The sequence below is a fragment of the Abramis brama genome (genome assembly GCF_963993115.1).
Source record: "Abramis brama genome assembly, chromosome: 22".
Classification (NCBI taxonomy): domain Eukaryota; kingdom Metazoa; phylum Chordata; class Actinopteri; order Cypriniformes; family Leuciscidae; genus Abramis; species Abramis brama.
The window spans coordinates 20,553,527-20,567,593 of NC_139984.1; the positions used below are offsets into that span (position 1 = coordinate 20,553,527).

At 37.1% G+C, this 14,067-nt stretch overlaps 1 protein-coding gene across 20 annotated transcripts in view; it reads right to left on the reverse strand.

The window, feature by feature from the left end:
* hspg2 (heparan sulfate proteoglycan 2) overlaps positions 1 to 12,090 on the reverse strand; it is a 109,952-nt gene extending 97,862 nt beyond the window's left edge. For all 20 annotated transcript variants that reach the window (XM_084099952.1, XM_084099949.1, XM_084099948.1 and 17 more), the window contains exon 1: positions 11,701 to 12,090. In XM_084099952.1, the coding sequence (XP_083956078.1) occupies positions 11,701 to 11,775 (75 nt within the window). In that variant the 5' untranslated portion in view covers positions 11,776 to 12,090. The remainder of the gene's footprint in view (positions 1 to 11,700) is intronic.
* Between the last annotated feature and the right edge of the window lie 1,977 nt (positions 12,091 to 14,067).

Consider the following 14,067-nt stretch of genomic DNA (forward strand, 5'->3'; position numbering starts at 1 on the left):
CATTGGATTTTGCTGTCTTGCTCTGTGGTGTTTCCAGTGTGGAGTATTTCCACACAGCGGACGTTGTTGGCTAGCCACAATCTGCAAAATGGATTTCCTAAGCAGGGGCGTGTGTCATAACTCCGTGTCTCATTGAGTCGCGCCTCCGTTCAGGAAATCCATTCCGCAGTTTGCAGCCAGCTAGCAGACTCGCCGGCGGGAATCACTTTTGGAGTCATTTCAGCAGACAACGTTAAAGCGCAGACATGACTCATGGATATCGGATATCTCCGCAGGTTGGATCGGGAAAATCCGATACGTGAATTACGCTGGTATCGGTCCCGATACCGATACTGGATCGGATCGGCCCCATCCCTATCTGAAAACCACAAACATTCCACATGCATGCATAATAAAGAATGCATAATACCAGTACTGTTATTGAAGATGTCCATGTCCACGAGACATGGATCATCAGTCATTCATCATTAATGATGAGTCAAAAAAATAAATAATTTGGCTGGGTTCTAACACTATCATTATAATACATAATGATCAATTCATGCACAAGTAATGAACTTGCATGAGCTACGATTCTAACAAAACACAAAAGTGCAAACAATATTGAAATAATTTTGAGTATACCTTTAAAATTGGGTTTAAAAAGCAGTTAATGGGCATGACCAGGGTTTGTTTTGCAGGGGAATGCAAGGGAAAATTTTTAAATTCTCTATATGATAATTTACAAACTATAAATAACAACGATTGACCAATCTGAACACAACATTGTAATACGCTGCGCACAGTCAATGAAGCTTTCTGCATTTTTCACGCTTGTTCTAAATTGCCAGGAGAATGGTTCAAACACATCTTTTGACGTTCTTTAAAAAGAAGAGAACAGAAGGTATGATATTTCTTTGATTAGTGATTAAGGACATTCCCCTGACATATTAGAAAAATAACAAACATAGCTAAAGTAAAATTCGACCTCTGGCCACAACAGAGGCCAAACTGATGCATTGCGGTAATTTAATTCTGCCAAAGCACTTAACCACACAGGATTCACATTCCTCGTATATCAGACAATAGCTCCGGTTTCTTTCCCACTGTTCATGCCAGCATTCAATACACATGCGAGTAGGTCAAAAACACTGTAAACAATGATCATATAGGAGCTCAAAGTGGTTGTAATGGATATAGGAAGGGATAGATAAATCGGAACACTTTTGAGGTTCAAATAAAGTGAGCAAAAGCAAACTGTCAGCTACTCCCTTGCCGTTGGATAAGAGCACATAGCTGAAGGCCTGTGGTATCTGCACCAATCATAACATGCCTTGAGTAAACACAGTGGTCTGCTTTAACAGGTTTCAGAGTGGGATTGTAGTGGGATTGTACTTTTTCCATTAGAGGACTTTGGCATAAAATATATGGCCTGGAACCATCAGAGGCAAAGTTCCTACATGGAAAACATTGCAGCAAAGCACTGAAACTTCTGGTCATGGAAATATAAATGTGAGATCTGAAGGTTATGAGAAGTCTGCAGTATGGGATGTGGTTTTGGAAGCATCAAGAGCAGGTGGCTCTCAAGTAATTTCATTATTCAAGTTTAAACATGTTTGCTCTTATAGCTTGGTACCAGGTATGCCTGATATTAATCTGAGCGTGCTAAAGCAAACGCAAGGATTACTTCAACCAACTGCCTCACACTTGTATTTGCACCTGACATTATATGGATACATCATCTTCATTTATCTTCTTTAACACTGGAACTCTGTTTATAAAAGCAGCAAAAAATAAAGCAGAACTGTGATATGATTGTGAAGGGAAATAACTAGGCAAATATACAGTGGGGTCAAAAAGTTGATTAGTGAAACAACAAATAGATTTGACTGAAGTTGAATTTAAAAATGAACATTTCTCAATTCAAAATTAATAAGAATAATGAAAGAAACATTTTTCTGAATTATACAGCTTGATTTGAGAATGTTTTAGAGAGCATACTGTGCTTCAATGAAAGCAAAAAATATTTCTTATTTTAAAAATCAATGTTAATATATAAAATATAAGTTGAAAAAGGTAAATGAATACTCTCAAGATTAGTCTCAACTCAACTCTATTTATAGAGAACTTTCAACACCACAAGGGGAACCAAAATGCTGTACGGAAAAAGATCAAATAAAAACAAAAACATAGCTAATAACAATGCAAACATATGACATACACAGCTTACAAAGCATTTTCAGATTTGATGAATTAATTCATGAATTATTATCATAGATTCTAAGATTGCTTCTGTGTCCCTGTAGTACAGGAAAGACTCACAGGAAAGCCTGAGTAAACTTTGCTATTGGGAAAGGGCTTTTGCCTCTCATAGATAATTTAGACTTAAGTTCCCTGGCAGGATGATAAGTCAGCAACTTTGCAATAGAGATTCACTGAAATCAGTGTTACTGCCACATTTGGCCGTGCAGATATCCTCTACTGGAAGAGTGCAGATTTCCTCTCTTATCACAGAGCACACATTGAAGGGAACCAAGGACTGTAAAGTCCTTCACAGAGGACTTGTGTCAAATGTCAATAGCCAATCTACCAAAAGAAACACAATGAAATATTACTGGCAACTTAGTATTTGGTCAGGTGAGATTTAATCTTTTTATAGCCACACCCTCACCCGTAAGCCAACACAAGAATTACCTCACATCTCGACTCTCTCATCTGAATGACAAAGAGAAGCACTGCTTGCCAACAGCCAAGAGCCAGAAGTGCCCGGCCCCTGTAGAGGAGCTGTTGACATGCTAATGTACATCAGCCTCCTGGGTGGCTCAACTAGTTTTATCTGTGGCCTCTCCGGTTGAACCCAGCGAGCAGAGTGGTGTAGAGAAGGTGGCAGATATACTGAAAAGAGGCCCAAACACTCAAAGGAGCCAATAGCAGAACGGCAAAACATGACAGACCCTGGCAACCACTTCAAAAGGAAGTACATCACCAACAGCGCACTCAATCACCGTTTCCAGAGTACACTAGGTCAATGGCTCTTGTTAAAATGTCACTTAGACACACATTTACGCTTTTGTTTTGGTTAAACACTGCAAAGCAAGTCTTTGTTATGTCTGGTTTTTGGTGAACATAAAAGACCACAAAGATGAGATTTATCTTTTTGGCTGTTTTCTAGAAAATTGATAAAAGGAACGTTTACAAAATCAAGTGCTCAATCGTCTATCTTCTCGTTTTTATTTTCCTTTCACTGTGACATATACTGTGACCTGAGGGCACTGAAATTCTTTTTTCTTTCTCAACATGATCTCAGTGGTGTAATAACAGCCTGGGAGAACTCATATCCTATGGGGGTTGCAGGAGGCTCGGAAAAAGTAGCGCCTTTCTTTCTGGGGCAGGCCGAGGCTTGTCGAAGATTAATGGAAGAAGAGGTCTCTGCGGAGAACTTTATTCACACGCTGTTTTCACAAGACACTCTTTACAACTTACAGCAAGCACTGACAAAAGCCATCTGTTTTGAGTGATATGGAAATGTTGATATCATATATAGGGATATACTGATGATACAGAAGACCAGGGCACTCATATTTGTTGCAGATATAATGTAGGCATACTGTAGCCTTTTAACTCAAGAGAAAAAAAAAAGGATGGAGCAATATTAGAATTCTGGATGCAGTAAATTTATTATTTTCATGTTATTGCTGATAACAGATAAATAGCTGATAGTAAAATTATATATTATTTTGTCAAAATAAATGTAGAAAAAAACTAACGATTTATTTTTTTAAATGCAACAAGTGAATTTGGGCATCACAGCATTATAATATGTACTTATAATGAAAATATGTAATAAAATATAATGAAAAATGGATATTCATTTTGAGATTTGCTAAAGGCCAACTGAAGTGCCTTGGAACGCGCAGCTTTATATGATGCGTTGACGTAATTTCGACTGAAACAGGAAGCTAAGGCAGGACATATTGAATGGCTCCTCCCCCTTTTTAAATAGTCAATAGCGTTTAGTTTGCCTCGCAGACTGCAAGTCACACTTGACACAACAATGGAAGCGAATCCGAGCGCTAATGACACGTTGGATTTGAGGTGTGTACCATTTCATGGTAACGAACGTACAGTTGGAAAATGGAATAAAACTCGTTTGAGCAACTGAACACACATCTCCAACCAATATTGTTCTGTGACGTGTCATCGGTCGCTTTGGCCAGGTGGTATTTATAGCATATGGGGCAGGACGCTTTTGATTCTAGAGAGCATTTGATTGGACAAAGATGTGATGAGAAGCCACAGTGTCCATAAAAATCTGTGATCCATTTTAGCGGAAGTGAGGGACTAAGTTTGGAATGCTTATGTCTCCTAAATGTGAATTTTGTCATTGTTTTGGAACACATCAGCTTATTCATAACTTTAAGGTTAACATATTCATGCTAAAAGCTAGAAAACTTACATTTTCATTTCAGGGGGCCTTTAAGATTACATACTACATTTATTAATAAATTATTTACTTTCCGTGTTAGATAATAGCAAAGGTAATGTAAATGTAAAAATAAGGTAAATGAGAATGAACAATTAAATATGAATAAAAAAATAACAATAATTACATTAAAAACATTAAAAAATCTCTAATATCATCTGATAACCAGTTTGCTACCGATATGTTGTGGAGCCTTAGAGAAAAAGAAAATCCATAAATGGTTATACTGCACAGAACATATTTTTCTAGTTTTGGTCAAATCCATACTGATATTTTTAGTACAGCAAATTATGCATAATACATGACTCATGCTCTAGGCAATAAAGAGAGACATTCAGGTTGTTCCCATACAAGTCTAAAAAATGTCAAAATATTCCATAGAGACAGACAAATATAAAGCCTTTCAGGGGTCTGAGACACTATTTAGCACTTCATCAAAAACAAAACTATGTAATTAGCACAGGATTTTAGATCAATTCTTGCAGTGCAATTTATCAGTATGCATATTATCTGGAAACTGCACAGCAAAATCCCCAGAGTTAAATTAACTCTGTTCAGAGAACATTTGGTCCCTCTCTAAAGAGAATTAAAATAACTCTGAATTAGAGTTAAACTTAATGAGATACTTAAGTGATTAATTAAGTGATGATTGGGCATTAATGATGAACACCTGCTGTCAACAAGTTCTCAGAAGAGGAGGATTAAACAACTCCATAAACAGAATTACCAGCTTCACTTATTACTAACCAGGGGTGCGTTTCCCGAAAGCATCGTTAGCCAACTATGGTCGCAAGTTCCCTCGTTACCAATAGAGTTCAATGGACATTGCGATGAACTTGCGACCATAGTTGGCCAACGATGCTTTCGGGAAACGCACCCCAGACTGACTTTATTTCTGTCAGACGTCTACAGAAGGTCTTATTGAGAATTAACAGAGGTTTAGATGTTGACGATTTATTGAAAATGTATGATCACCATTATGGTGATGAGCGTTTCCTTTAGTTGGGCAGTTTGACTCTTTTTGCAAGTTTGTGGTTTATGTAACAGTTTTTGCCAAAACATTTAATTTGTTACAAAGAAAACCAAAAACAAAGATGATCAGGTGAAATAGTTTTTAACAACGTATAGTAGAAACATGCACTTATGTCATGACTGTCTAAAAGTGATCATTTGATGTTAATAGATTATATTCACTAACAAAACTCTCTAGCCACAGATCGGACATTCTGAATTTAGATTTTTAAAATACATTATAGGGATTTTATTTTTTTTAGACAAACACATCAAGAATCAGCATATGAATCTCAACAATGGTGACATGTTTCATGCTGCAATGCATGCTGGGAGCCACAATAGTATAAAACTCATGGCTCCCAGGAAGCATTGCAGCATGAAACATGTCACCATTGTTGAGATTCATATGCTGATTCTTGATGTCTGTGTCTTAGAAAAAGAAAAAAAAAAATCCCCTATTATGTATTTAAAAAATTCAAAATGTCCAATCTGTGGCAAGAGAGTATTGTTAGTGAATATAATCTATTAACATCAAATGATCACTTTTGGACAGTGATGATATAAGTGCATCATTCTACTTTTTGTTGTTGAAAACTAGATCACCTGAACATCTTTGCGTCTGGCATTCTTTGCAACAAATTACGTGTTTTGGTAAAAACTGTTACAAAAAACACAAACTCACAAAAAAATAAGCTAAGAGTCAAACTGCCCAACTAAAGGAAACACTCATCTCCATTATGGTGACCAACCATTTTCAATAAATCGTCAACATCTAAACCTCTGTTAATTCTCAATACGAACTTCTGTAAATGTATAACAGAAATAAAGTCAATCTGGTCAGTAATAAGTGAAGCTGGTAATGCGGTTTGTGGAGTTGTTTAATCCTCCTCTGCTGAGATCTTGAGAGATTTAATGTCTTATTTTGTCTTCAGTTGATTTCATCTGTGGCTGGAAGTCAGTTGTAGTTCTTGTGTTTCTCTTTTTTCTGTTCTTGTTACTCTTTCCTTCAATGATTCTGCTTGTTGACAGCAGGTGTTCATCATTAATGCCCAATCATCACTTAAGTATCTCATTAACTTTAACTCTGTTTCAGAGTTATTTTAACTCTCTGTAGAGAGGGACCAAATGTTCTCTGAGCAGAGTTAATTTAACTCTGGGGATTTTGCTGTGTGAATCCCTGATCTTGGTGTTACTGTAGTTGCTCCATCGGCATTTCTGAAGGTGACCGCTTTCCGACAACCAAGTCATCTAACACGTCGTGCACTGAAATGGCAGCAATATATCAAGCACTTCTTGTTGTGACCCTATTGGTTTTGACATAGCATGGGAAAGTGGGACATAACTGATCAAGAAAATAACTTAAATTTGCATTATGGGTATAGGCGGTCAGAATAAAGGCGCTTCTTATGAAGCATCAAGCCACACAATGAGCACTCATGTCTGCACTTGCAAGGGTTACAATACCAGCTGAACTGCAGCTGTGTTTGGGGTCTGCCTCCTGCTCTATCACAGACAGCTGGCAAATGAAAGATGAAGATTCCCACAGTGATGTACCACAGGTTACCTGCAGACGAAGCGGAACGGGTGGGGGAATTTATGTGTGCAAGTAGATCACAGATATGGGTGGGAACAATCCTTGGCAAACTGAATTCAACGGATACACATGATTGTACTTTTTAAAACAAAGCACTTATTTATAACACAAAACAATACAAAAAAAGAGGGATTTCTAAATCTTGAGTCGATACATCAGTACACGAAAATGCTGTTCTAACCACTTTGACCCCAATCCAAACTGAAGTCACACTTCACAACAGAAAAAAATAACAGCAGGCTGTTCTCCAGATGTGCCAATACGTTTACATTCAGCAACTTCTCTAAATTATCCACACCAGAGGATGAGCCAAAAGAGGACATAAACCAAACTAAGTGACTGAAAATGAACTTAAAGGTGGGGTATGTGATTCTCTTTTTTGTCCATTTTTTCAAAATCACTTGAAATCCTATTCCTAACCCACTTACAGCCACAGTTAGAAGCACTGAAATGAAAATTAAGCAATTTAATCATCTGTGGAACGGGAAGGACTCGAAAAACTCCAGCCAATCATTTCCAAGACCACCTAGAATCATTGGACAGTAAGCTCGTCAATCAAACGGTCGTACCATACCCCCCTCTCCCCATCCCACTCCCTCCACATGAATGGGTGGAGTCAGGGCCAGCGTTGGAGGAAAGAAAGTAGGACCATTTGAGTTGTGCATTTTCAAAATCTGCCGGCCGTTTTGCAAATCACATACCCTACCTTTAAAGTTGTGATGAAAAGATAGTAACAGACGTACCGTATTGTGACGTACATCCGAGTGTAACAGCATCAAAATAGAAAACAAAATGTAGGGCGGGAGCCTGGTTCTACCCATTTGTTGTTTATTGAATTTTGATGTGGCAATTGTCCTAAAAAATGAATCCAAGCTTGCACATGATTGTGAAAGGAAGGGGTTTAAGCGGGTTAATTAAACATATGAATGAATGAATGAATAGTTCCCAATAAGAGCAATAACATGCATTTACAAAATGCAAGATTGAATTCATTTTCATTTCATATTGACTTTAAACACAAAACGCAAGCAATGGAAGGTTGCTTATATAACCACAAGGTTATGGGTTCGATTCACAAGAAATGCATGCACTATTAATAAACTTGCACAAATCACTTTGTATTAAAGCTTCTGTCAAATGCACAAATGTAAATCTAAGGGTGTATTCACACTTGTAGTTCAGTTCTCTTGGTTCATTTGGTCTGGACCAAAAAAAAGAAAATAATACATTTAGTCCTAGTTCGTTTAGCGTCCACACTTCCATTTTTAAGACCGAACCTAAAGATACAAAAAATATATATAAAGGCTATATACTACTACAATAATGGCAGAACTTACCGAACATCCAAAACATTGCTGTGTGCTGAGATAAATGTGCTCATTATGTGTGTACGTACGATGGCGTTTTGACCTGCTGAAAACTCGGAGTGTTTATAAAAGTCAAAACAACGGCAGGAATTCCTCCAGACTGAATCACACAAACGAAGATCTGCTGAAAGGAAACAGTGTTTCTGACGCCGTATGAATGTGTTGAGTTCATATTTCAGTCGAACCACATCAAAGTTCGCTTAGAAGTGGACCGAGACCCAACTTTTCAGGGGTCTCTGCTTGTTTGGTGCGCACCAGGGTTCGGAGGGCAGCGTTCACACTGAACTGATCAAATGAACCGCACAAACAGAGCAATTGCACCAGAGTTAGTTTTAATCGAACAAAACCTGCCGAGTGTGAACACACCCTAAGAGTCCTGAGAGATCTCAGATAGCATATATTTTTCTATTATGCCATAAATACAATTTCGAAGTGTGTGATTTTACTGCAATTCATTTAAGCACCTAGCATTTGCTGAATGTAAAAGACCATAATAGGCTAACAAGCAGCTCACAAACAAGATATATAAAAGCACACACTGAGACCATTAATAATCTCCTGTCCTAAAAATCTCATTGAACACGGGCCCAGTTATCCCAACGCTGTGCGCTAGATGCCTCTGTGCTTACTTGGAAGACCGTGTGGGTGTTAAATTGACTAGGATGGCTGGACTATATCTAGATATTACATAAGATACAGTAAATGTGGGCATACATGGGAGGCCAAGACGGTGAAAGACGCAACAGAACTGAGCGTGTAACTACAGTCTGGAGCAGTTAACTGAATATATATCCACAGGAATCCAGACCTACTTTAAAATCCTACCTAGATGAAGTCAGAGTATATTTGTGAGTCTCTAATAAGAGAACCATCTCAAAATAAAATAGCACATTGTAACGCTGGATATCACGGGACAAACTCGAACACTTAAAAGGCTTTGTGGAGTCGAAAACAGAGCTAATAATAACAATCTGCCTTAAAGGGATAGCTAGCACAAAAATTAAGATTCTGTCATTATTTACTCACCCTCATGTAGTTTTCAACAACAAAAATAGATACTTTGAAGAATGTTTCAACTGTTTATGTCCATATAATAAGAGTCAATGGGGTCCAAAAACACTGAAATATTTTAAATATCTTCATTTGTGTTCCACAGAATAAAAAAAGCCATACATGTTTGGAACGAGATGAGTGAGTAAATTCTTCCAGAATCTTTATTTTTTGAGTGAACCATCTCTTTAAATCAAGGGTTCGATATTAAGTAGAACTTAGAATAAACACCGTTTCAAACTAACAAAAACCTGATTTGCTTGAGTGAACTGAAACTTTGTTAATCGATAACTGCAGGTCTACATCTCTCAAAAGAGTTTCCTACTTTTTTTCTTCATCTCAAAAAAAGGTCAAACAAGCTAAAAGCAAAAGGAATGACACTGGGCGTGAACCCACTTGCAACTCTTTATCATCACACAAAACTTCCAACGACCTCACAAATAGCCAGTTTAACCCAAAAATTACATGTGTCAATAAATAGCAAAGGATCATCTCTCAATTACCAGGCCATTGATAGTTAACAGCAGGGAGGGAGCACTTGATTGTGTCAGTAAACTAAAAGGTAATAAAGTGCTTTTATTGGGGTTTTGTCAGTGCTGATTGATACTTATGACCCTGAAATTCCAGTAGGACACCAGGGATGCCGGTGGCAACTGAAGCCCAGAGTGTTCAACTGAACTCTTTGTCAAATCTTAGGCAAGCTTGTAATGGAAAAAACACATGGCGTTAATTCCATTTAATTCAATTATACTGCGACTGACACAGTGGTCCCTGAAACAAAGCAGCAAAGATCTCAAATTACCAAAGGCAATGGGCCCTTGCTACACATCAGTAAACTGAGAGAGGCTCATGTTCACCAGTGTCTGAATGATAAGAGAGGGATTATACATGGTATGCAAGATGAACGCAAGCCGATTTAAAGAATCTGAAGTTTTACATGACAAGACTTTCCGTTAGCATGTGATCCAGAGGATTTTTGAAGGATTCAACATCAAAGGCGTTCCAAGACATCAGTAATTTCAGCGAACTAGTTAAATTGACTCCAAAACATACAGGAGGGGTGGTGGTTTTTGGTCAGCGAAAGTACGTTTTCTTATGCTTTACAAGAACCAAACTAACAATAGTAATTTTAACTCAACTTTATGCAAAATAGAGCAGCATACCCTAAAAACGGACTATGTGCTGTTAAGGTAATTTCACACCTACATAAGCAAAGTCTAAATGAATCTACCAGCAGACTGGAAGTGGTACAGTATTACAGGTACCAAGAAATTTGAGATGTAGGCCTATAGGTATTTGTTTTTCACATTAAACTATTATCTCATAGACAATGATTTGATCAGCTGCTTTGCCTCATTCAGCCACTTTATTTTAATTGTAATATATTTTATCAAACTTTTCTTGAATATTACTCCTGTTAATGCTAATTTACTGCACAAAGTCCTAATGAAAGCAAGAATTCAAAGACAGTTTTCACAAAGGTGCCAATTTCTGTGTGAGTGCCCAGCACAAACATTGAGTCAATAAGCAAGTCTATGTAGAAGTTGTGCTTTTATGTGAAGAGGATAGATTATAAAATTAATGCAGTCTATATGCATTGCTTTAATCATAACATGAGAACGGAAACGATCACAAAACAGGGTGAGATCATCCCACCCATAATAATATATATAAACTGCTTCCTTTTTCACCATGGTTGCAACTATTATATATTAAGGTAAAATCAGTTAATGTGCATGAATGCACGTGAAATATGTGGAAATTACATTATTACTTATTATACTATTATATTATTACATATATGACTTTGTATAGCCTAAGTGTGCAGTGAAAGTGCTTTAAATCAATGAGTGGCAAAGGATAAATAAAGTTGATCAAGTATACAGACACGCAAGACGCCAGTGAGACAAACTATGAATAGCTCGTTTCTATGGATAAAATTAGACCAGGACTAGAACACACGCTACACTTGAGTCGAGCTTTAGATATCCGTAAGACATCAATGCAACTCAACATAACTTTCACATGATACAATTCGCAGCTTATAAATGCTGCAAAAAGAATGGAGTTAGAAAAAAGTGGATTATATTACGACGCAAAGTTTTGCTAAGTAACTTTTTGCGTGCATTTCCATTGAAACGGTTACCTGTTGTTACATAAAGGCAGCACAGAGTGTTATATTAAGGGTATAAAAATGTAGATGAATCACTTACATTAAGCAGATGCGACGTAAATATCAAAGGGATAATAAAAAGAGTGAGTTTGTGGGCACGTATCCGCGTCCCCATTTCTGCCAACCCAGCACGACTCCAAACACGCCGCTGGGAAAATCAAAGTCCGTCACTTGAAGCCAATGGGAAATTTCTTCGCAAAACTTTCAAGCGTTTCTTTCACAGCAAGGCCGCCGTCGCTTCTCCGTCCCACGCTTGGTGGGACTTCATTTGCCAAAAAAAAAGAAAGAAAGAAAGAAAGAAAGAAAGAAAACCCGTCTGCTGAGTGCTTGTGAGATACAACCAAGAGAAACTGATGGTTGACTTGTGAATATCCGTTTTGTTCTCTTGGTCCCACTTTCCAATGGGCAAGCAGAAAGTTCAGCATGCACTGCCTAGCGGATCACTTTCAGCGCGATAATGTTGAACTGCTGACGATGGCTTTGTTTCAAATCCTAGTAAGCTGCCTAGCTAGACAGCATAGTGAGCTCTTCTCAGCTGAAGTCGCGGATAGCGACCCGGAACGTCCCAGAACTATGACGCCCAAACATGGTGTCTAGGTAGGCAGCTCACTAGGATTTGAGACACAGCCCATCAGCGCCTGGTTTAAAAGGCGGAATGGAATTCCAGGAACGGGATCTTACATCTAGACTACGCCTCTACTAACGGGAAATATTAGGCTACATGTGATACAAACTACATTTTTATTCTTATTTTAATAAAATGAAAATACACAACATATTATGTGTACTGTGACTTTACCAGATGTTTTTAATAGGCTATTAAAAATATAGTGCCTACTTGTCTTTTTGCTTATGACACCAAGTGTAAATACAGGTGAAGTGTTTTTTTTTTAAATCCAGGATATTATTTTTTTTAGAGATTTCTACCAATATGTTATTGTGTAGGGATAGGTCATTTGGTCATAGGTCATTTGGCATCACATTTTTACAACAATACCAAAGACAAATGATCACAGTGTCCCTTATTCACTCTATTATTTATAAGCAAAACCGCTTAACAGCTCTACATCTATGAATCATGAAATAGTGTATTAGCAATATGCAATATGGGCAAAATATCACTTCAGCTGGATTTTGAAAGATAAAGAAAGAAACTTTAGGGAAGTTGATACAAAATGACAGTGTTGATTACAATATAGGCTACAGTTTGGTTATTAATTATTTTATAAAAGTAAGATAGTTTTGTAAAAGTCAAAACTGTTAAATCACACCAAAGTTATCATTTCACTTTTGATTATGGTCATGAGTATTTATCTTCATAATTGCGTCTTAAACACTTAAACACTGTCTGCCAAGGTCTCTAATAGCCTCTAGCTAAATATCCTATGGTAACCTGTAATGAAAAGAAGTTTCCCTCAGAAAAAAAAAAAAAAAAGACTGATCACTTGTCATCACTTTCTGTTCAGCCATTCAGATTTTTCTCTTCATCCAATATAACAAGGACATCTGCACAGGATCTGTTTACATGCACGGTCACATCCATAACTGGGACAAAATAAAGCAGCTGCTTTCAATTTAGACTTCATCTACCCAGCTGGATTCCCTCTAGCAACTCCAAAACAACACTGTAAACTATAATTATGAGGAAAGCTGCCAAGATGCATCACTGTATCTGTAGAAAATGTCTAAATGCAGAAGTATGCATTTTCTTTTGACACAAAATGGATGATGTCACATTTGACAAAGTAGCTGGTTGTCATCAAATGATTCATGCTATTCCTTTTCATTAGCTTTGAACCCCTCACAACCATGTTGCACAAATGACAAGTTGAAAGGGAAAATTATGCCTGAAAGGAACACATGAACGCTATTGAATAATAATCTTGAAAACTGTTAAAAAAAATTAAAAATTAAAATCTTGAATAATTTGATTTATTTTAACAATTAGATGTAGCAAAAACATTATCAGGTGTATTTATTTTTGTCTAAGCCACTGTCTCCATCTGCTGGAGGTTACAAGGAACTGTTCTGAAGTACACGCTTATAAAAAATAATATTACAGAACAGACTGGAAAACAATTCTTATTGATGCATGCTTTTTATTATAATGCATGCAACTTTTGTTATTCTAACAATTTAGTATGTTAGAATAACAACCCTTTCAGTCAGTCAGACAGTCGGGTTAAGTAGATTTTCAGGAAAGTCAACTTTCCAGCTATAAAGGAAGAAAAGAAACACACTGACAGAAACAATAATAGACCAAAGATGAGTAAAGTGTGCTCAATGCAGCCAAACAAGACTGACACTTGTGTTTTTGACATTTAAAAATGTGAAACATTTGCCAATATTGCATGTGTTCAGACTAATCTTAGTTATTGTATGATCATCAAAACAAACAAAAAAAAGA